The sequence below is a fragment of the Sarcophilus harrisii genome, chromosome 4 (assembly GCF_902635505.1).
Source record: "Sarcophilus harrisii chromosome 4, mSarHar1.11, whole genome shotgun sequence".
In the NCBI taxonomy this organism is placed as follows: Eukaryota; Metazoa; Chordata; class Mammalia; order Dasyuromorphia; family Dasyuridae; genus Sarcophilus; species Sarcophilus harrisii.
Genome location: NC_045429.1, coordinates 324,232,402 through 324,256,840, shown reverse-complemented (window position 1 = coordinate 324,256,840; position 24,439 = coordinate 324,232,402). Strand labels below are relative to the sequence as shown.

General features: G+C 34.9%; 1 protein-coding gene across 8 annotated transcripts in view; it reads left to right on the top strand.

Moving 5' to 3' along the window:
* The window catches only part of TANC2 (tetratricopeptide repeat, ankyrin repeat and coiled-coil containing 2), a 535,383-nt gene that overhangs the window by 58,357 nt on the left and 452,587 nt on the right, over positions 1 to 24,439 (top strand). For all 8 annotated transcript variants that reach the window (XM_031965901.1, XM_031965907.1, XM_031965906.1 and 5 more), the window contains one exon: positions 5,363 to 5,455. In XM_031965901.1, coding sequence (XP_031821761.1) covers positions 5,389 to 5,455 — 67 coding nt within the window. In that variant the 5' untranslated portion in view covers positions 5,363 to 5,388. The remainder of the gene's footprint in view (positions 1 to 5,362; positions 5,456 to 24,439) is intronic.

Here is a 24,439-nt window from a genome sequence, read left to right as displayed (position 1 = left end):
TCTAGTTCACTTTTTTTAAATCTTAAAATATTTGCTAAGGGTTTTGTTACAAGTTTTATTGTAGTTTTATGATCTTTTTTGTTAATTCAGCAGCATATACTCCAGGTTTTTGTTAGTTTTTTTCTTTTCAGATTTTTGGTGTTTCAGCCTTAGAAAAAAAGAAAATCCAAAATCTTATTACTTCCTTACTCACTTTGTGACTTCTCTCTCTTTTTTGGTAGGTATACTCCCAAACTGGGCTGCAGAATTATCTCAGTCTCTTGACTGAGGAAACATGAGGAAACTTAGATTTCTCTAGCTTTGTTCAAACTGTGATAGATAGGAGTTCCAGACTTGGAGTTAAGAGGATCTGACTTTAGATTTTGCTTCAGAAGTTTGCTAGTTATCTGATCCTGACCCTGGACAAGATATAACCTTTCAGACTTTGTTCCTTTGTCTGTCTGATGGGGTAATAATAGCACTTTACAGGGTGATTGTGAGAATTAAGTGAGATATCACATATAAAGCCCTTTATAAACCTTAAAGCATTATATGAATGTTAGCAGCTATTCTTTCTTCTATTTTTTTCTTCCCCCAGCATAGCACCTCACCTTAGCCTTCTTGTATTTTGGTCCCCATTAACTCAGCATTTGACAATTTTTTTCCTAGGGAGGAGGAGGGTTGTGACTAGGTCCTTGAAAGAGTCTCTGCAGTCTTAAGGGCTTCCAAACTTAAGCCTGGCCTCAGGCAGAGGGCAGCATGCTTTCAGCTTCACCTCTGCTTTTTTCAAAATGTGGAAAGCAATAATTATATTATAAATAGGGTTGTTGTGAATGACAAATGATATGGACTTTCTAAACATTTAAATGCTAGATGGTGTTTGTTACTATCATTTTTTTTTTTATTTCTTCGCAATCACTAATAATTCTAATATTAAATAGCACTTATAATTTTTTTTGTTCTTACTCTTGGTGGGAATGACTCCAGTCCTTTCTTCAGTAGGCAGTTATACAGGGCAAGGAATTTAGACTTTATTCAATACTATTACATTATGGAATGACATAATCAGAATTATGTGTCAGCAAGATGAAAATAGATTGGAGTGGGTGGAGATTTGAGGCAGAGAGTTCAGTTAGATTATTGCAGTAGTTCAGGTAAAATGTAATAATAGAACTTCCATCATGAATGATTATAGAGAAGCATAGCCTTCCTATGTAGACCCTAGAAAAAAATGCTGAATAAAAGATACAGAAAAATCAGTGATAAAGATCTAAAAGGAAGGGAAACAAAGCTCTTCAATCTAGTACTGAACTTCATAAAAAGGCAACTGGAAACAAGCAGAGAGAAGCATCTTAATAAAGAAAACAACGAAAGTCCAAATAAGTGTAGATAGAGCAGAAATGTGGGAGAGGGTTATGCTAGAAAAACCAGTTTGAACTATGATTATCTGGCTGGAAAACAGCAAAGCTGGGTAAAAAACTTGCCGGTTTGAACTCCTGCAAAGTGATCAGTAACCTGTCAGTTTTCTGAGCAGTGTATTTGTGAACCTGTGTAAGCTCCAATAATTGGGCTCCTAAAGCCATATCTTAGCTCTGATCTATACTGGAATATAAACTTAGGGAATAGAATCACCAGTCTAGATTAGTGCACAGGGAGAGTGGGCCTGACTATAACCTCATTGGAGCACTTTGAGCCATAATAGGTAACAAGGCCAACTTAGTACCTGTGCTTAGGGCAATGTTTTATATGTAAGACCAATGATATTTACTATCAAAAGTAATCACCTAGAAAACAGGTCAAGTAAAGATAATGTAAGAATTATTTTGCTCTGTGAAAACCATGACAAAGCAAAACCCCAACACCATATTTCAGAAATTATTTTAAAAAGTGATTATGTATGCTATATTAGAATTAGTGAACAGAGTGAAAATAGAAAGAATGAATTAATTACTTTTGGAAAGAAACCTGAAACTGAAAACATTCAGGAATGTCATAGCCAAAATCCAGAATTTTCAAATCAAAGGAAAAATACTTCAGGCATCAAGAAAGAGTTTTGAGTGTTAAGAAATGGTAATCGGTATCACCCATGATTGGCAGCAAGTCATGTAAAGGAGAAAAAAAAATTAGAATATAGAATTCCAAAAGATAAAAGATAAAGATTACCAGCTAAAAATGAGTTATCCTGTAAAACTGAGTATAATCTTACAGGGGGGGGAGGAATGGTATTTTATTTTATTTTTATTTTTTTATTATCATTTTTAAAAAATAACTTTTTATTGACAGAACCCATGCCAGGCTAATTTTTTACAACATTATCCCTTGCACTCTCTTCTGTTCCGATTTTTCCACTCCCTCCCTCCACCCCCTCCCCCAGATGACAAGCAGTCCTATACATGTTGAATATGTCATGGTATATTCTAGATACAATATATATGTGCAGGATCGAACAGTTCTCTTGTTGCACAGGAAAAATTGGATTCAGAAGGTAAAAATAACCCGGGAAGAAAAACAAAAATGCAAACAGTTTACATTCATTTACCAGTGTAGCTGCTTTTCTTTGGGTATAGCTGCTTCTGTTCATCATTTATCAATTGAAACTCAGATCTCTTTGTCACTTCCATCAAATACATCTTCATACAGTATCGTTGTTGAAGTATATAATGATCTCCTGGTTCTGCTTATTTCAGTTAGCATCAGTTCATGTAAGTCTCTCCAAGCTTCTCTGTATTCATCCTGCTGGTCATTTCTTACAGAACAATAATATTCCATAACATTCATATACCACAATTTACCCAACCATTCTCCAATTGATGAACATCCATTCATTTTCCAGTTTCTAGCCACTACTAAGAGGGCTGCCACAAACATTTTGGCACATACAGGTCCCTTTCCCTTCTTTAGTATCTCTTTGGGGTATAAGCCCAGTAGTAGCATTGCTGGATCAAAGGGTATGCACAGTTTGATAACTTTTTGGGCATAATTCCAGATTGCTCTCCAGAATGGTTGGATTTGTTCACAACTCCACCAACAATGCATCAGTGTCCCAGTTTTCCCACATCCCCCCCAACATTCATCATTATTTTTTCCTGTCATTTTAGCAATCTGACAGGTGTGTAGTGATATCTCAGAGTTGTCTTAATTTGCATTTCTCTGATCAATAGTGATTTGTTACACTCTTTCATATGAGTGAAAATAGTTTCAATTTCATCATCTGAAAATTGTCTGTTCATATCCTTTGACCATTTATCAATTGGAGAATGACTTGATTTCTTATAAATTAGAGTCAGTTCTCTATATATTTTGGAAATGAGGCCTTTATTAGAACCTTTAACTGTGAACATATTTTGGGGGAATGGTATTTTAATAGAAATCTTCATGAATAATCCAAATAATCCTGATGAATTGACCTGAGACGAGTTAAAATTTTGAAATGCAAACACAAGAACAAACAGAAGTCTAGAGGAAAAATAAATACACATAAACATATATGTATGTGTGTAAATAGGTATGTAGATGTACATATCTACATACACATGTATATCTATGCACATTTGATAGGCATATTTGGCATGGGCTAAACAATTAATGATAAAATGCTTATATATTGATAAAGGGATAAAGAAATGAGGAACTCAAGGTACAATGAAAGTTATATATTTTGGTAGAGGGCCAGTGTGTGGATTCATTGTATTTGATTATGCTTATTTGATATAGTGTTCGCTCACTCCCTTTCCCTCTTCCTCTTCCTCTCCTTCCTTCTCTCTCCTTCCCCCTCCTTCCCCCTCTCTCTCTCTCCTTCCCTCTCTCTCCCTCTTTTTCCCTCTTTTTTCCTCCCTCCCTCTCCTTCTCTCCTTTTCCCTCCCTCCCTCTCCCTCCCTCCCTTCCTTTCTCTCCCTCTTCTTCTCTTTCCTTCCCTCCCTCCCTCCCTCCTTCTTTCTCTCTGCCTCCCTTTCTCTCCCTCCCTCCCTTCCTCTCTCTCCCTCCTTCTCCCTCTCCCTCTTCCTCTCCTCTTCCTCTCCCTCTCCTCTCTCAGAATGAGCAATGGGGATAGGATTATTTAAGCAACATAGAGCTTGGCAGTAATATGCCTTCCTCTCAATAATAACATTTTAAATAATGTACAAAAGAGAAGAGAAAGCGGTTCAAAAGGAATAAAGGACAAAGAGCAGATTTCAAAGTGACATATAGAATTTATCACATAATTAAAAAAATATTATGGAATGGATATTCATGGTTTTACATAGTTCTTTTTTTGTTCTTTGTGTATAGAAATGTTCTTTTTGGAATTTAAGTTCTGAATTTTTAAAAGAAAATTAAAGTAATCTGGTCTATTTATAGTTTTTTAAAATACTGAACTAATCTTGAATTTCAAATACCAATCCTGGTCATAGTGTATTTTTTAATATGTTTCTATAGTCTCTTTCCTAATATTTTATTCAGTATTTTTCTAACTATGGTGATTAGATGTTATACTATTTTCTATGCCCATTCCACTGGACTTCTCAATCTAGAGATGGCTTCATCCTTATAGCTTCCTTTTCTCATTTGTGAGTCCTTCCCTGGAACTTCCATTTGAAGAAGTACCCATGTCAGGATACTCATTTCAAATTTGCCTTAGTCCTTTAGCCTCAGATTTACTTTTCCACTTTGCCTTGTGCACAGATTTTTTCCCACTTTCCTGCTTTTCAGGTCCCTTTAATGTGTTTTCAGTAGATAAAGTACTGGATCTGAATTCAAAATCTGTCATAAATAGTTCCTATGAGTCTCTGCACAAGTCTCTTAATCTCCTCCTCACTTTCTAAACTGTAAAATGAGGATAATAATAGCATTGGTTGAATAGATAAAATGAGATAGTATTTAGAAAGCACTTGGAACAATGCCTATCACATAGTAGGTGTGTAATAAGTACTTGTTCTCTTTCTACTTACCCAGATTTCTTTTGAAATGCTAGTTTACAATTTTCTTCCTCTGACTTCTCTCTCCCTGGTACTGTTGTCAAGGATATATTTGTCCCATGGGAAGTTGTTGGAAGAATGATGCCTTTTCCTAATTTTGCAAACAATTTATATGAAATTGGAGTTAAATTTTACTTTATTGTAGTGATTTGCAGAACAGTTTATGATCTGGTGCTTATAGACTTCCTTTTGATCTCTCTTTAAATATATCTTGTGTTTTATATATTATTGTTTTGTATACATCTGCCTTATTTACCAATTATACTGCTGGTTTCATAAAGACAGGGTTTCAATATCTAGCAGAGTACATTTCATGTAGTTATTGTTTAATAAATGTTTATTGAGTCAAATTATATGAATATAGAATTTCAAATACGTATCAACATTCTATTTACAACTTTAAACTTTTAACTATGTTTTCTTTACAGTTTGGTGACACTTGAATTGCATAGCCATGTTTCGAAATAGTCTGAAGATGCTTCTCACTGGTGGGAAATCAAGTCGAAAAAACAGGTCCAGTGGTAAGTGATAAAACATTATTCAGTATGTATATTTACTGTTTGCATGAAACTATCAAAAAGAATATTATTGCAGACAGTCTAAGCTTTTCTTTAATATATGACTTAATATTATATTACTTGACATTAATACTATGGCAATGTTTATTTGTTAATTTAATTTTATTTTAATAGCTGCCAAAAGAAAGGAAGGAAAGAAAAAAAGCATTTATCAGGTACTTACTATTTGCCACTGATTGTGCTAAGTGCTTTTTACAAGTCCTTATTTGATTCTCAAAACCACTCTGGGAGATAAGTGTTATAATTAGCTCCATTTTATAGGTGAGAAAACTGAGGCCAACAGAGGTTAAGAGACTTGCACAGGATCATATAGGTAGTAGCTGAGGCTAGATTTGAATCCTGGTCTTCTTGACTCAAGTTACAATTATCTACTGTGGCACCAAGCTGTCTCTGAAAATAGAAAATTGCATATTTTATTTGTGACCCAATTTGCTAAAATAAAAAAAATATTATTTATAGGATATTAATATTAGAATAATAAATTACTATCAAAACATCAGCAATATTAGAAAGTAAAATTAAAAGATGGTCATTCTATATTGGTTCTCGTTGCCATACTTTATAATAGATTTTTTTTTTGAAAAATTGTGTGGCAATCACATTTTTGTCAATTGGATTTTCTTGAAAATGTCTCCTTTGTTTTGTAAAATCAGATTTTCATATAAAATGTTCTGTTATGCTAAGTACTATGCTATAAATAGTACTTTTAAAATACAGAAATACCTCTCTCATTGAGGCAGTCACAACTTCAGCTGTTCAGAAATGAACTTAAATGTGGGATATGGCAAAAGATATTTGAACATTAAAAGTAGATATCACAGTAGATAAGAACTCAAGCTTATACATATTATTCACATAAAAGATTCTCATATATTCCTGTTTGTTTTTTTTTTCTATACATTTTCCATAAATGTATTATTCACTTTTTTAATCCTAGAATAATCAGTGGCAACAAATTAGATTTAGGGTAGGGAGGATAGTACTGGAACACATTGAAAGCAGGAATCAGTGATATATATAAAATGGTCTATTAATTAGGAATAAATCAGAAAAACTAAAAAGTAGAAATTAACTAAAAAAGCACAGTAGTCTAGGACTAGTTAATATAGGGACAACTACAATTATATTCCATGTTCATAATGAGGACCTTGAGTAAATCACTATGTTAAATTATGTTTCATGCACACTGATAAAGAAGATATGGAAAAGTGTGTCATCTGCTGAATGAAGTGAGTAGAACCAAGAGAATATTGTACACAGTATTATCAACATTGTGCGGATGATCAACTTTGATAGACTTTGCTCTTCTCAGTAATACAATGATCTAAGACAATTCTAAAAGACTCATGATGGAAAATGCTATTCACATCCAGAAAAAGAACTATCGAATCTGAATGCAGACTGCAATATACTATTTTCACTTTTTAAAAATTTTTTTTCTTTCTTGTGATATTTTTTCGTTTTTTTCTGATTCTTCTTTCACAACATGATTTATGTGGAAATATATTTAATATGATTGTATACATACATAACTGTATCAGATTGATTGTTGTCTTGGGTAAGGATGAAGAGAATAAGGGAGAAAAAAGGGGAATCAAAATCTTATAAAATCTCATACCACAGTTTATTCAGCCATTCTCCAGTTGATGTGCATCCACTCAGTTTCCAGTTTCTGGCCGCTACAAAGAGGGCTGTCACAAACATTCTTGTAAATACAGGTCCCTTTCCATCCTTTAAGGTCTCTTTGGGATATAAGCCTAGTAGTAACACTGCTGGGTCAAAGGGTATGCACATTTTGATAACTTTTTGAGCATAGTTCCAAATCGCTCTACAGAGTGGCTGGATGTATTTACAATTTGGGGGACATTCTTAATAAAATTTTATATTTAAAACGTGGTGGTGGTGGTATTTGGGATGTTGCTTTATTTTAAAAGGTTGTTTGGTGGTTCTATTTCATTCTTGGAAAGGACCAAAATAACATTATTGTGTTAGAGTTAAGTTAGTGTGTCTGACTGTGGCTGATGAGATCCCAAGTATGAACTTGGGATATTTGTTATTGTGAAATTAACATACTATACTGATGGACTTCTTTGGAAAACCAGATTTTGACATAATTTTCCATAAGACTTTACAACTATATCAAGGTCTTGGTCAGATCTACAAATATTGTATACAGACCTTTGTTCTGCTCCTGGCATTTCTCCTGGAATTGTTGGGTAAAACACTGTATTGATCATACCTTGACTCTTTCTGAAATCATATTGGCTCTCAGATATGAGGAGTTTCAAGGAGCAATTTCAAGTCCTCCTTCTCCCAGAAGCACAGAGGGTCACAGGATTCAAAGTACTTCATTATCATAAGTCAAGCATAAATAGTCCATGTGAACATTTGGGATAGTTACTTTGAATTAGTACATATTGTGTTTCCTTTGAGTTGCTTCAATTCTGCTTTGCTCATAAAACATAGCACCTTCTCCAATGAGGGCAGATCATGCTGGGTGGTTCTATACCAGTGTCTCCCATGTCATACAATGAATTTCAAAGTTCTTTTTTTTATTTTTATTTTTATTTAATAGCCTTTTATTTACAGGTTATATGCATGGGTAACTTTACAGCATTAACAATTGCCAAACCTCTTGTTCCAATTTTTCACCTCTTGCCCCCCACCCCCTCCCCTAGATGGCAGGATGACCAGTAGATGTTAAATACATTAAAATATAGAATTTCAAAGTTCTTAAGAGAGACATTGAGATGTCCTTGTAGTGCTTTTTCTGAGAACCATGTGATTGCTCATCCTGAGTTCTTCATAAAATAGTCTTTTTGACAAATATATATTTGGCATTTGAATGATGTGGCCAACTCATCACAATTGCTCTTTCTGCAAAGGAGTTTGAATGTTTGATAGTTTAGTTCAAGAAAGGACCTTAGTGTTTGGTATCTGATCCTGTCATATGATTTTCGGAATCTTTCTAAGACAATTCAGATGGAAGTAATTTAGTTTCCTAGCTTAGTGTTGCTATGCTGTCCAGGTTTCATAGATATACGACACTGAGGTCAGCATAGCGGGTCTGTAGATTTTCAGTTTGGTAGTCAGTCTAATACCTATCTTCTCCTATACTGTCTTTTGGAGCCTCCCAAATACTGAGCTACCTCTGGCAATGTGTTTGTCAATCTTATTATCAATGTATACAATCCTGGAGAGTGTACTGTCAAGGTAAGTGAATTTATCCAATTCAATATTCAGAATTCAAAACTTCTACATTTGCTCTAACTGATGGTTCCACATGTGGATGATGTTGTGCTAACTGAGGGAGCATCTGTGTTTTCTTGTTAATTATAAGGCCAAAATTAGCACAAGCAGCGGAGAATCGATCCATATTTTGTTGATCTCAGCCTGGGAGACTGCATTGAGTGCACAATCATCTGCAAACAAAACATCACCCACCAGTACTCTCTCCACTTTAGTCTTGGCTTGTAGCCTTTTCAGGTTGTAGAATTTACTGTTAGTACAATAGCTGACTCTTATGTGGTATTCATCCTCATTGAAGGCATTTGACCACATAGTTGAAAACATCTTGCTGAAAAGCATGGAAGCAAGCCCACAGCCTTTTTCACTCCATTGTTGACTGGGAAAGTATGACAGTATTCTCTATTATCCAGAAGGCAAACAAGCATGCTATTGTGAAATTTACATATTATATTGATGAACTAATGTGGGCAACCAAATTTTGACATAATTTTCCATAAGACTTTGCAACTCTATCAAGGCTTTGGTCAGATCTACAAATGTTGTATACAGACTGTTCTGCTCCTGGCATTTCTCCTGGCATTGTTAGGTATAAACACAGTATTTATCATTCTTTGATGCTTTCTGAAGTCACTCTGTCTCTCAGGTAGATGACCATCTTTTAGATGTCTATTAAGGAGGATTCTGCCAGTAATGACTAAGGGAGAGAGGACTTCTACTCCTCCCCACATGATTGTCACAGGACAATCTATTTCCTTTACCATTATAAGAGTTGGACAATGAAGGCATCTTGGAACTCTGAGGGATCACTGCTTTTTGCCATATACCACAGAAAATTTCATTCAGTTTTTGTTTGAGCAGTGAACTTCCACCTTGTAAATCTCAGCTGGAATAGAATCAGCACCACCATGATGCTTTGCCATCGAATAGGAGCTTACTTGCATTCAAGACCTCTTCTTCAATTAGAAATTTGTCTACAGAGGGACTGACTTCAACTTTAGGTAAATGGTCAGTGATTTCAGCATTGATTGATAATGGCCTGTTGACAAAACTTTGGAAGTGTTCAACCCATCTAGGATCATTGTAATTACTAAGCAATGTAGCTCCATCAGCACTTAATAATTAAGATATGTCATAGGTCTCTAGCCCATAAATAGCCTTCAGGGGATCATAAAAGTGCTTTGGATTGTTACTGTCAGCATAAAACTAAATTTCATCTGTTTTCTTACTGAGCCAAGAATTCTACATCTCTCTAAGCTTTGCTCGTGACTTTACTTTTGCCCTTTTAGAGATGGAATAACTATCCTGCTTGTAAACACTGTGGAGTTCTTGTTTTTCACTTAGCAACATTTGAATTTCCCCATCATTTTTTCAAGCCAGTCTCAATGTTTATGAGTGTTCTGACCCAAATGAGCAAATGCAGTGCTGTACACTAAATCTCTAAAAGCTGCTCACTCCTTTTGTACTCTACTGTTGCCAACTGTGTGTCCATTCAACTTTCCCTCTAAGTTAGCAAGAAACTTTTCCAGGTCAGAGAAGTGCTCTCATTTCTTGACATTAATTCTCCTGGTAGTCATTTTGCCTTGGGATTGCTGCTTTTTAGATCTATGATCAGTCAGGTACTCTGAGCCACACATTGCCTTTGTCACTCTCTTATCTATTCACATACAATTAGATGTCCTATTTAATGCCAGTGTTTGCTGTGAGGGTGCATCTATGAAATTTTATTATGTTTACGTAATTGGAAGACATTGTTGGTAATGAGAAGGTTACAAGATGCACAAGTCTTCAGTTCAGGTCAATAAGTGACCATTGCTGTTACTGTTCCCAACTCCATTCCTCTCAAGGACTCCTTGCCATGTTTAATAGTCTGTGCCTATTCTAGCATTAACATCAACAAGAATTATAAGCTTGTTTTCTTTTGGCATATTAATGATAAGCGTCTCTAGGTCATCATACAATTTTTCATTGACCTCATCAGGGTTCATCATGGGAGAAGTGTAGGCACTGATGATGATGGCATAGCGTTTTTTTTTTTGGCAAATGGCAATTGCATAGTCATGAGTCTGTTATTCATTCCTTTTAGTAAGCATGCAAGCTTGTTGACTAAATTAGTTATTATTGCAAACCTACACAAGCTTCATGGCACTCTTCTTCATTGTGGCCACTTCAGAAAAACATGTATCAAGCTCCAGCTTAAGTGAGCTGGACTTCATTTGTCAATCTTTTTTTAATCAGGGTTGCTATTTGTATGTTGATAACTGCTGAATTCTCTTGCAACAAGAGTTATTTGTCTTTCAGGTCTACTGATTTTGTGTTGTCTTTTAACTGTGTGCACATTTCATGTACTGATGGTGAGTGGAATCATCTTTGTAGAAATTTTGGTAAAATTTTTTTGTGTTTTGACCACAGGAATCTCTTGTCTGCTACAGTAATTAGTCCAAGACTGGGTAAACAGACAATTTTTAGGGCACCTTTTCTAGCCCCTTCTTCACACTGATCCTTAAAGTTGCTCAGATACACAGAGGACTGTTGAGTCCTGCTGCTGCTTTCAGTGAGAAAATGACCCTGTGGCCTGGGCCACCAATGTGCAAAGTTGTGACTATAGCTCCTAGTGTATCTGTACCTGCTGCTTTGTCACTTACCTGTTATCATAGGATTTTGAGATAGGTAAAAAAAAAATCTATGGATGGTTGGATGATGTCTTTTAATTTGTGCATGATTTGGATTTAAGTGAGTCAGAGTTGCACAAAGCCATTGGCCTCCTTTTCTCTTCCAGAGTCATCACAGTCCAATGACAGAACAATCAAGACAACTAGTGATGGGTCAAGATACAGTAGATGACCTTGGTGTCTTCTGTGTCTAATCGAGCTCTAAATGCTTCACTGAAGTCTGCTTTAGTTGCCTTCATGGCCTTTGAAACAATTTCTTTTCACCTGCCTGTTACACTGGGGGAATTCTTCACATTCTCCCTAACTCACCAACTGGTTTGAGGGTGTGGCTACTGTGCTACAGCTTTTTGAACCACAAGTGAGAGTTAGATGGATTGGGGACAACAAGGTGAAAAGCAGCCCTGAAAAGGGCTTAACAGCCTTCACACCAGAGGTCCTACTCTTTCCTGAACACACTATACACCCCTTTAAAGCAGTATACTACTTTGTGACTGAAATACTCCTAGTGCAGGATCCTGGGTCTGTCTATTTACCATTCTTGTTAAAATGACTAGGTTGTTTGATTATATATGGAGAATGACAGTGTATATGTGGGAGAGGATGGGACACAAGTAAATATGTTTTTTGATATAGTTTGGATCAGAATGAGGTTGTCATTAAGATTAGAGTTTAGATCAGCAATCTCCAGAATGGAAGCTAGGGCCTGATCTCAAGGTATCTATGGCCTAAAGATAAGTGATACATGATTAGTAAACCTGTGAGAGTTTGAGAGATTCTAAGCTTCATCCTCCCTGAGACAGTCAATTGTGGGGTTTGTCTCCAACACAGTTATACCTACCTTTTGTCCCCATCATACTCTCCTCACTTTTTATCCATCCCTCCTTCTGCTTCTTCCTCATTGTACAAGCTCACCATTCTGAACTGGTTGTCCTTTCTTCAGGGCAGTTAAAATCTGACAACTACTTGGGTAACCATTGCATGTATGGGTACTGTTGAGAAAATTACTTACTCCACTCAAAATTATCTGATCACATCCATCTTCTTTTGGTATATTTTATTTTAGGGCAATGGCCTATAAATAAGATGTCCTCCTCCTCTTTGTTTTGGGTAGGACATCATAAATATACTGGATAGATAGCCATGTCTATTTTCCTATTTCTCTTGTGAATACCAACATCCTTCTGATTTACCCAGATTTACAATCTCAGTTTTGTCTTTGATTCTTATTTCTCTTATTCTATCTATATGGTTTTTACATTTTAAAACACAATGAAATTTTATTTTAAAATGTATAAACCATACTGATCTCTGGACTGTACAAAAATCAGTAGTGGGTTAGATTTAGCCTACAGTTTGTAGTTTGCTAAATCCTAAGAAAGCACTGAAGAAAATAATGATGTAAATTTTATATAAAAGTGTATCATATGTACATCCCCCAAAGCCAGTTATTAAATATTTACTAGTGCATCTCTGTTCATATCAATCTTTTTCTCTCATTATTCACTCAACTACCACCTTAATTCAGGCCTTCATCACTTCTTGCCTGGACTATTGCAATATCCTCTTAATTAACCTCCCTTTTAAAGTCTTTCCTCATTCCAATCCATTTTCTGTATAGTTGCCAAAATTAATTTCCTAAAGCATTGGTCTCATTGTGTCTTTTGCCCTACGTAGCAAATGCCTGTGCTTCCCTTTTGACTCTAGGATTGAATATTATTTCATATTTATCTCAACCTTTTGAATTTCTATTTTTGGGTATCCAAAATTATTAATGTCCCAAATTATCCATACAATGACAAATATACATACTTTATAAGTAAGTATATAAATGCTCAAATATTTCCTGCTGATGAAGAGGGGAGTTGGGAGGGGGATACGAGATCTGTTAAGTTTGGAGAAGACTGATCGAGTGTCAAGTAGAAATAGATCGTTAATTGAAATGGTTGAGTCCCTTTTAATTCAGAACATCTAGGAACTACCTGTTTTCTTGTGCTCTCACAATAAGAACTTGCTTGGTCTTAAAAGGCTGGAACTGACCTTTAATTTGGTTTACAGAGTTCTGTTTTTGTGGTGTTCACTCTTGAGTTTGTCTCTTTGGGGCATGCTTTGGATTCTGTTTCATACTTCTTTATAGGCATTTCATCTGGAATAAAAAATAATATTCTGGCAGAGGCTTGAACTGGGCTTTAATGATTTTTTTAAAAAACATGTTAAGTTTTAGGTGTTGGTAAGACATCCATCTGGAAATATTCCATAGCATACTAGAATTAAGGAACTGGAGAAAGGGTGAAATATCATGTGGGAGTGGTTTGAGGTCTTAATTTCAAAGGATTTCATAAATATAAGATAAACAGATTTTAAAATATAATTAATGAGCGATCAACATTGAAACAGTGATGTAAGTAGCTATTTCAGTTGCTTAAGTCATACCTTAATGCTACTTAGTAAAATCTTTTTTGTTTGTATTGCAGTTATAAATGAAAGAATATAAATAAATAAAAGGTCTGACAAATTCAGTCTATACCTGTATCTGTACAGGTATTGATTGGTAATGATTTCTGGTATTTGATATCTTATATCTGGTATCTCCTTTGGACTATTCCCCTTATTTTGCATTTTTCATGCAGAGGTTGGATCTCCAGTGGTGATTACTGTCTCAGATTCTAGGGGTTACTCTGCGGTTCTGGACTCCTAATACTTGAACTTACTATTTCCCACCAGTATGTTTCCGTTAATAGTCACCTAATCGACATAATTAACTATTAGCAAAAGCATTTTTAAGATGGCAGATTAAAAATAGGAGATACAAAACTTTTTTTGTAATTCTGGGGCACATATCCACCAATAATTTTGTTTTTGGATTTCTTTGAATCTTTGCATCATGTCCTTTCTTCCCCAGGAAACTTTTAGATAATTCAAGACCTTATTAAGTTCTGTGATTCTCTTCCAGATTTATTCTTAGCTGGAGGTTGGTCAAAAATCAGCTCTCCTACACACTCTCATTTCTCTCTCTGGCTTGTCTGTCTGTCTCTTCCTCCCTCAATCTTTCTCTCCTCGTTCCAACTTCTTTTACCTCTCTCTGCCATGTCTCCTTCTCTCTTTCTTCTCCTCTCTCTGTTTCCCAATTTCTTTCTCTTCTCTGAAATGAACTTTAGAGTAGGACATTGGTAGGCAATTTGGGTCGAAGGGATGAGTATAAAGAATCAGGCAGTGAGAGACTGAAGATTTTGACTAAGAGGGTGGGGAGTCATAATCAGATGTATATAGCGTGACTACTTGTAAGTTTTTTTTAATTTCTGAGAAAGAAGTTTAGATATATTTTCATGGTCCATAGGACTTTGATTTCTAGATCAAGTTCTCCCAGATCTCAATCACTTAAGTTCAGGAGACAGGAAATAAGAACTGAAGGAATGAAGTTGTGTTGGGACTTGATAAATGCCTTTTCTCCTCTTTCCTGGCATGGAGGAACTGGTGCTTGATGCTGAGAGAAGGATAATAATAATGATAATAATAGCTAGCTTTTATATGGTACCTATTATGTATTAGGCACTGTATTGAACTTTACAAATATTTGATTCTCCTAACAACCCTGGGAGGTAGGTGGTATTATCCTCATGTTACAGTTGAGAAAACTGATGAAAAAAAGAGCCAATTCAGATCCTTAGTAACTTTGGTGAGAAGAATTTTGATTCAATAATGAGTGGTAAGAGCAACTATTTGGCACAGTTGATAATGTGTTGAGTCTGGAGTCAGGAAGACTCATTTTCCTGAGTTCAAATCTGGCATCAGACAGTTATCAGCTCTGAGAGCCTGAGCAAGTTATTTAACCCTGTTTACTTTAGTTTCCTCATCTGTAACATGAGCTGGAGAAGAAAATGACATACCATTCCAGTATCTATGTCAAGAAAATACCAAAGAGACTGTATCCTAAAAAAATCATAAAAAATATGTGTGCAAATATGTTTGTAGTAGCCCTTTTTGTAGTGGCAAGAAATTGGAAACTGTGTAGATGGTCATAAATTGGAGAAAGACTGAATAAGTTATGGCATATATTATTGTTCTATAAGAAATGGTCCGCATGATGATTTCAGAAAGGCCTGGAGAGACTTACATGAAGTGATGCTAAGTGAAGTAAGTAGAACCAGGAGAAAATTGTACATAGCAACAGTAAGATTATACGATGACCAATTCTGATAGATGTAGCTCTTTTTAGTGGCAAGGTGATTCAGACCAGTTCCAAAGTCTTGTGAGGAAGAGAGCCTTCTGCACACAGAGAGAAGACTATGGAGACTGAGTATGGATCACAACATAGTATTTTCACCTTTTTATTGTTGTTTGTTTGCATTTTGTTTTCATTTTCATTTATTTTTCCTTTTTGATCTGATTTTTCTTGTGCAATATGATAGTTGTGGAAATATGTATAGAAGAATTGTATATGTTTAACATATTGGATTACTTGCTGTCTAGGGGAGGAGATGGGGGAAGGGAGGGAAAATATGGAACACAAGGTTTTACAAAGATGAATATTGAAAATTATCTATGCATATGTTTTAAAAATAAAAAGTTTAAATAAAAAAAATTCCAAAGAGTTAGATGTGACTGAAAAAACAACTGAACACTTTTTGAAATGATATTTTTGAAATGGCCTCACAATTCTGGAGTTATAATAGGCCATTACATAGCAAAGAATGAATTTTTGGGCTCTTTTTTTGGTCATTAATGCTAATTTTGAAAGAACCAATTTCAAATTATTAATTAAAAAGAATTGTTAAATGAAGTAATGACAGCACTGGGAGTCAGTGTTGCACAGTGATTTTTGAGAGACTTGGAACCTGGAGACCCATTTCTTACTCACCTCAGTTTGTATACTTTGGCAAATAATTTCACCACTTTCAACTTCAACTTCAACTTCCTTATCTGTAAAATAGGAGGCTATAGAGTACCTAATCTCACAGGATTGTTGTGAGCCTCAAACTAGGTAATGGATATAAGCCTTTGCGCTCTGCACGCCCCATTTGACTTCTGCCCTTTCCGTTAATAAACATAGAATTGCTAAAATTTTGGCTTTCAAAAACAGAATAGCTAATAATTTCATGCTTCCTTAATTATAATTTCAGTCTTTAAAAGGTGAAGTAACATTTTATTCTGGATCTGATTTGTAGATGGTAGAACTGGTTGCAGGAGTGAAAATTGTGGTAATCTTGGAGAAAATTGACCACTCCCTACAAAAATTTAAGATAGAAAAAGAGTCAAAAAGTAGGACATGGTTTTATATGCCCCTTAGATTTTAGATAGTAGATTGCAAAGCATTCAGAGTAAAGATAGGATCTCTGGGCTAAAATTCTTTATAAGGAAATCAGCCCAGGAGGCATAGTATTCTCAAGAATAAGGAAATACAAAGTAACCTGGAGAATGAAGAAGCAGATTGGGCATGGGTTCTTAGACATTTTTATATAGTGTATCCTCTTGACTGTATGGAGTAGCTTTTGGACCCTTTCTCAGAATAATATTTTCAAATGTTTAAATTACATAGGATTACAAAGGAAATTAATTTTATTGATACACATTCTCCCCCCTTAGATCACAGATAGAAGCCCTTGAGCTAGGAAAACAAGAAAAGGCCTTATGAAGAAGTCACTTGAGTTGAGTTTCAAAAGAGAACAGGAATCCCAATAGGAAAAAGTGAGAAAGGAGAGTGTTCTAGGCTTGCCTAGAGGATAGCCAATACAAAATCATGGAGATGGGAAATGGAGTGTCATGTGTGAGGAATGGTAAGGAAGCCATAATGGAGGGATTCTAGAATGCATGGAAAGGAATAATACGTAATAAGCCTGAAAAATTTGGTTGAGTTCAAATTGTAAAAAAGATTTAAATGTCAAATGGAGGGTTTTCTCTTTTATTCTAGAAATAATAGGAAACAATCTGGAGTTAATAAAATAGAGGGTCTGATATGGTCAAACCTGCACTTTAGGAAAATCACTTTGGCAACTATCTCTGCAGGATGAACTGTTTGGGCTATCACTTAGGAAGAGGGATTAGATTTGTTCTTTTTTTTACTCTGCAAGTTTCAAACAATTTGTAGAATATATAGCAAAAACCACTAGCGTGCAATAAACACACCACTAGACTTTGTTAAACATTTTAGATGAAAGAATTTTATTTCTTTTCCATAGACAAAATTCAAATAGTAAGCACTGGAAAAGAGCTTGATATATAAAGCCAATAGAGATCTGAATGGGAAGAAAATTAAGAAAATCATTGTCATTCTACTAGAACCAGTAGAATTTGCTTAGTATTTTTTTCTTTGGTAGGATGTAAAAGAAGTTCAGAAAATGTTTCTTCTCCAGAAACTTACAAACAAAAATGGATAAGAATGTATAATTTATGGCATCTTTGTGATAGTCTTAATTTTTCTAAGAATTTATACCATTGCTTCTGTTGCTATAAGTCATTTTTGTAGATCTTTCCCATTCTTTATAATTAGATGTACAAGAAGAAGCAGTAGTTCCTTGACTTTCTGTCAAGTACTTGGGTTTTTGTGGAACTCTTGGATTGTGGAAGCTATTTAAACTGTAGGAAAAAAATCTATAAGACATTAGGAAAAATAAAGTCATCAATTAATTGATTCAGTATAAATAATGTTCTTTCATTTGCTGTTGCAACCTTGACCAATTGGATGAGTCCTTTTGGACTTCATTTTCCATATATAAAATGGGGAAAAAAATAAAATGAGTCTTTCTAACTACTTTGAAGATGTATTTTCTTGAGGATAATCTTAGGCTAGTTTATGATCAATTTCTGAGTAATCTTTACCTCTCTCTTACTCAAGAAAGGCAGCATGGCACTTTATTTTACAAAGTTAATTGAGTCATGGCACAGAGAGGTATATTCTCTATCCACTTAGCACATGCTGGAATTGGAATCAGAGGACTTAGGTTCGAATTCCAGGTCTATCATTTACTACCTATGTGACATTGGGGAAATCATCTAAACTCTCTGGGTTTTAGTTTCCTTATCTGTAAAATGAGGAGGTCACTATGTAATCTCTGAGGTTGCTTTCAGCTCTAAATCCATGATTTTATGTCCCATCTTAGGCATCCACTATTACAAGTTTCAATATTTATGCCTTTATATTAGTCCCCCCAAGTTAAATAGTCTAAATGCCAATACAAGGAAGTACTTTTCTTAAAAATCAAACTTACTTCTGTAGTAATAAGGTTTCAATTTCTCCATCAATAAAATGAGAGGGTTGCATCAGATAACTTAAAAGATCCTTTCCAGATCTAAACATGTGAGTGTATGATCTTAGGACAAGAGATCTGAAGTTATAAAGTTGATAGAAAGACACTTCTTATTTGGCATCAGTGAGACATTTGATAATTGAGGTTGGATTTGTAGAAGGGTTAGATCTGAAGAAAGGTTTTGGGGTCAGTCAAACTAATTAAGACCAATGCCTCCTAATCAGTCTCATCTCTAACGGGGCTTAAAGAGAATAATTGGATGCCTGACACATAGTAAGCAATTCACTAATAAATGCTTGTTGATGTGGCTATGGTTGGTTACATGTCCTTGGTCTTATTTTTTTCCAGTAGTTATACCCCTCTCCCAGATTGTTACCTCCTTGAGGGCAGAGAATTTTGCTTTTGTCTTTGTATCCCCATCTTGTAATCCCCATTACAGATGAAAAATTCTTCTGGAGAAGTGTAAAAGTTGTCACCACAGAGATGCAGGGATGAAGTTGAAACTATAATTTCAGTAATATAGGGAACTCCCAAATGAGGAAATTCCCTTTACTAATATAGATGGGCTCCTTTTCTGCAGAGTTGCTTGGATAATTGAGTGTTTTAAGTGATTTTTTGAGAGTCATTGCCAGTATGAGGCAGAGATGTGACTTTATTTCAAATCTTCCTGGCTTTAATGCCATTTCTCTACCACATGATGCTCCAGAGAAATATATAACCCATGACATTCCTCACCTCAAACATGTAATGATGAGGAATAAACTTATAGAAAGGCTTTGTGCTCCATTGGTTTCTATGAAGTGTTAACCATAAAGCAGGACACTAATATGGTAGGTGGACCTTGATGATGAATTTGTGGGAGGACATGGAGGCAAAACAAACAGTATTTTGCATATTGGACTACTCTTCCACATACCACACAAAGTAAAATCACTCATTTTCTTTGTGCTTCAATTTTCCCCTCTGTAAAATGAGGGACTTGACTACATGATATCTCAGGTGCCTTCTGGCTCGGGATCTATGATCCTATGATCTTATTATCCACAATAATGAGATTATAGCTTCATTGGCATATAATGTAGTGTTATATGCTATCGTTGGACTATGAGCTCCCTCAGGAAAGGGGTTGCATCTTATCTATCTTTGTATTTTTGCTATCAAGTCTTTAAATGGCAGGAGAAAATCAGTTGAATTAGAGTAGAAAATATGCCACAAAATATATGTTAGCTTGTCCTTTATATTCCTAGTTTGAATAAAAATGGATCCTATCCTTAAAGTAATGCTAGATTTGTAGCAGAGGAACCTAGTTGGCATCCTGTATTTACTACTTATTACAGAGCATATCAGATAACCTCTTGCCTTCAGTACTTTCATCTATAAAATGAGAAGCTTCAATTAGATGACCTTTAAGGCACTGTCCAGCTCTAAATTTTTTAGAGTTTTTTGGTCATTTATTTATTCTGACTTTCAGTTTCTCCCCTGAGAGAGGAGAAGGAATACATCTTCCTCCCTTCCCTCCTTCCTTCCCTCCTTCCCTCCTTCCCTCCCTTCCTTCCCTTCCCTCCTCCCTCCCTCCCCTCCTTCCCTTCCTTCCCTCCCTTCCCTTCCTCCCTCCCTCCCTCCTTCCTTCCTTCCTCCCTTCCCTCCCTCCCTCCCTCCCTCCTTTCTTTCTTTCTTTCTCTCTCTCTCTCTCTCTCTCTCTCTCTCTCTCTCTCTCTCTCTCTCTCTCTCTTTCTTTCTCTCTCTCTCTCTCTCTCTCTCTCTCTCTCTCATTCTCTCATTAAAGCTTTTTATCTTCAAAATATATGCATGGATAATTTTTAACACTGACCCTTGCAAAACCTTACGTTCCAAATTTCTCCTCCCCTAGATGGCAAGTAATTCAATATATGTTAAATATGTTTAAAATATATATGTTAGATCCAGTATATGTATACATACTTATGTAATTATCATCCAGCTCTATATCTGTGATTGCTTTGGATCATTGCTTTACCTAATTCATCAAACCTTTCAACAGATTATTAACTTCTACCTTTCTTTTTATGATTATACACATTTATTATTGATGTTGTAAAGGCATGGTAGCAGAGTAAGGACCTGAGGGGTTTTATTCCTTCCTCAGATATTTACTAGTTTTGTGACCCTGGACAAGGTACTTAACCTATTTCAGGTTTCCTCATTTGTAAAAGGCATGATTATAGCATCCATCTCACAGGATTGCTGTTAGGGTCAAATGAGATGTGAAAAGTGCTTTGCAAACTTTAAAGTGCTATGGAAATGTTAACTTGTATGTGCACACATATGTAATATATCATATATAGTTTTGTATATATATACACACACATAACTATCTGTCAGCTAGGTGGTGGCATAGTGCATAGAATGCTGGGCCTGAAGTCTTCCTGAGTTTATCTTCCTGAGTTCAAATCTGGCCTCAGATACTTAGCTGTATGATCCCGGGCAAGTCACTTACCTCTGTTTTTCTCAATTTCTTCATTTGTAAAATGAGCTAGAGAAGGCAAACTTCTCCAGAATCTTTGCCAAGAAAACCTCAAATGGGGTCATGAAGAGTTGGACATGATTAAAAACAACCGAACAACAAAATGCCTGTGTTGTGTATTCATACACTTTTTTGAATATGTGTATATACATATATGTTTTTGAATATATGTATATACAGAACATATGTATATATATTTAATTGGAATGTATTTTTTTCTGAAGTTGTAGTGCAGATGGTTAGATTTTTATGGAAACATATAAAATGTAACAGTAAATACGTTGAAGTCATAATATAGCATTTAAATGATGTAATAAATGATATGCAAAATAGAAAGTTATTAAATTTTATTAATGAAGAAAATGAGGAAGCCTCATGCTTTAGAAGATAATAAAAGTAAGAATAATGATGTTTATGCAAATTTTGAGTAACATGATGAAAAAATTTTAAATTGTCTTTTTCATCACATTAGGAATACATTTCTCTTTTGAAAAAAATCACTTTAAGAATCTTCATGATTAGAAAGGTATAATTCATTTTGTATAACAGAAACATATATGTACAACAGTATTTTGTTGGGAAAATTTTCAGAGACAAAGATGTTTAGTTTAGCATATTCTGGCCATGCAGTGGGTTAATGAAAAGTGAAAGCAGCATACAGATTTGCTCCCGAGGAAATGTTAAGTTGCAGTCTGCAGCTGGAGGATTTTACGTAGGCACCTGTGGGTTTGAGTGCATTCAATATACAGACTGCAGTAGGAGGCTGGCATTGACTCTGCTGACTCCAGTACACTCTTTCATTGCTGTGTTGCCTGTTTCTCCACTGCCCAGAAGACAAACAAAATGGTGCAGCATGTTCTGGGCTTAGGAAAAGAATAACCTTCAACATGATACAGAGGTGGGTGTGTTACAATGAAGGAGAGAGATAATTGATAAGAGTAAGGACTTGAATATAGTTAAGGGTAATAGGTCTCTTTAGCTATTCAAGATTTGTTTATAGTCATTTGAGAAAAAGAATGTACTGGATTTTGCATGCCCCTAATGTGGAGGTACAGATAAATTGTGTAGAAATCAACAAATTCATGCATGAGTTGTTTATTAAATGATTATGTTTATATTATATGAATATACAAATATATCTTCTATAATTTTTTTCTATTAAAACTGTAGATTTTTTTGGACAGACTCTTTATAAGTATTACTATTATTATTTTTATCCATTTGTTGAAACCTCTGCCAAATGATTCTCTTCTTGTTTGTTCATTTTGTAATATGAAAGAAGGTTAGCCGAGCATTCTCTGATGAAATGTGGAAAATGAACACTGGAGTTGACTTCATTTTTTATTGATGACTATTATAGTCATGGTTTAAATGATTATTTGTTTCTTCAAAGTCAGATGCCTATAAGAACAGCCATATTGTATTCAATGACTCTGAAAAGAGAGAATAAAGATCTAGAGCAAATCATATTATTCCCATTCCCTTAGTTTCTTCAGGAATGTTTAACTTCTTGCTTTAAACCACTGTCATTTGGGGTACACTGTTAGAACAGTTGACTTTTAGACACATTCAAAAATGTTTTTTCTGAAAATAACTTAGTTCTGCAGAAATTTGTCTCCTTGTAATATATTTTGGAATACACTTAACATTACCATATAGGTAGAAAGCCGTCCAGTTAAGGTAATGTTTACTGTTTAAATAAAATCATACACCACAGGTTTAGCTTTTTTAAAAAACAAACAAACTCATTAATGCAGTGCCTCTATAAGACCCTTTTGACTTGGGGGAAAAAAAGAAGAAAATAGTTGATTTACTAGTTTCATTTGGGTGTGTGCCTGAATACTGGACCAGTACATTAATAGTATGTAGTTTATAAGATGAGCAACATTTAAGCAATGCAGTATTATCTTTAATACAGAGAAAACATTTTTAGAGATTTCCATTGCAGGTGGTTTTGATCAGAATATAATTATAATTTCACCAGCTGGAAAAGACATTTAACAAAAACATATCTATTCCATGTTACTGTATTATAATTTTGAGATTACTCCTTTAGAAATGAAATTAGGGAATTCCAACTAGAGCCTTAATTTTCTTGGTTAAGAAAGCTATTTGAAATACTCATCTTAAGTGTTGTGGTGATTGACTTCCTTTAGGCCAAGCCCAAAGTTATTTTTAAACATTTTAAAATTTAACTTTTACCTCAAGTTACTTGAATTCTCTCCTATGTATCTAATTTGATTAAACATGTTTATTGCCATCTACTACTAGTTGCTGTGAGAGCTGCCATTTTTCTCCTTAAAGAGAAATAATTAAGGGAGAACAGTGTTCATTTTAATATATATTGTTTTAGTCATATTCTTTATACTTCCTCTAAAATTTCCTTGATGGAAATATTTTCTCCAAATCCTTAAACTTTATAGTATTATTCTGATTATGTTGTATAAGTCTAAATAATAGAATGAGGCTTTTAGACATCATATTTAATAACTATGTCCAGGTTGAAATCTACACACATTGACATATACTATTATATATTATTAGATTGCTTCTTGTGTCTAAAATGTTATATAACCCTGATGGAACGTTGCAGATGAAAGAAAGAAAGCTGATTGGTTCATCATATGGCACAGGAGCTGGCTATGCCGTCTAAATCAGAGGCTTTCACAGCAGAGTGGATGGGTAGTAGCATCACACCACAAACAAGTGCAATGTAAGAGAAAGGGATTAAAAATGAAGATGAAATTGTTAAAGTAGTTCAGTAACACTCCACTTTGAGACACTTTTCTTCTAGCCCTTTATTTCCCTAATAGTCTTTTCTTCCTCCTCCTTCCCCCCAACTTCCTTTTCTTTCTTCATTCTTACTTTAAGGTAGTATTACATTTCATCAAATCAGATGGCTAATTATTTCTTTAAATATTTAATTTATATTCTAAAAGGATTCTTCTAAAAAGAAATAGATTATTTTGATGAAGGTTAATGAGGCAACTTTTCAGTTGCTTTTTGAAAATAGGGTTGAGTAGAAGTTTTCCCGTGCATTACAGATGAGTTCTGAAGAGCAGTGCTGTTCACTATGTCATTCTCCTTTTGATCCCATAATGTATTAAAAATAGCATTAGATAATTTGCTATCTAAGACTTTGGTAAAACTGTGAAGGCACATTGTAATTGGCATTCAAACAGCAGGATACTGCAGTCAAAATAGGTAGAGAATTGTTTTTCATGCTGGCCATTAGGAACACCCTTGAGAAGAGAAAATAGTGCAT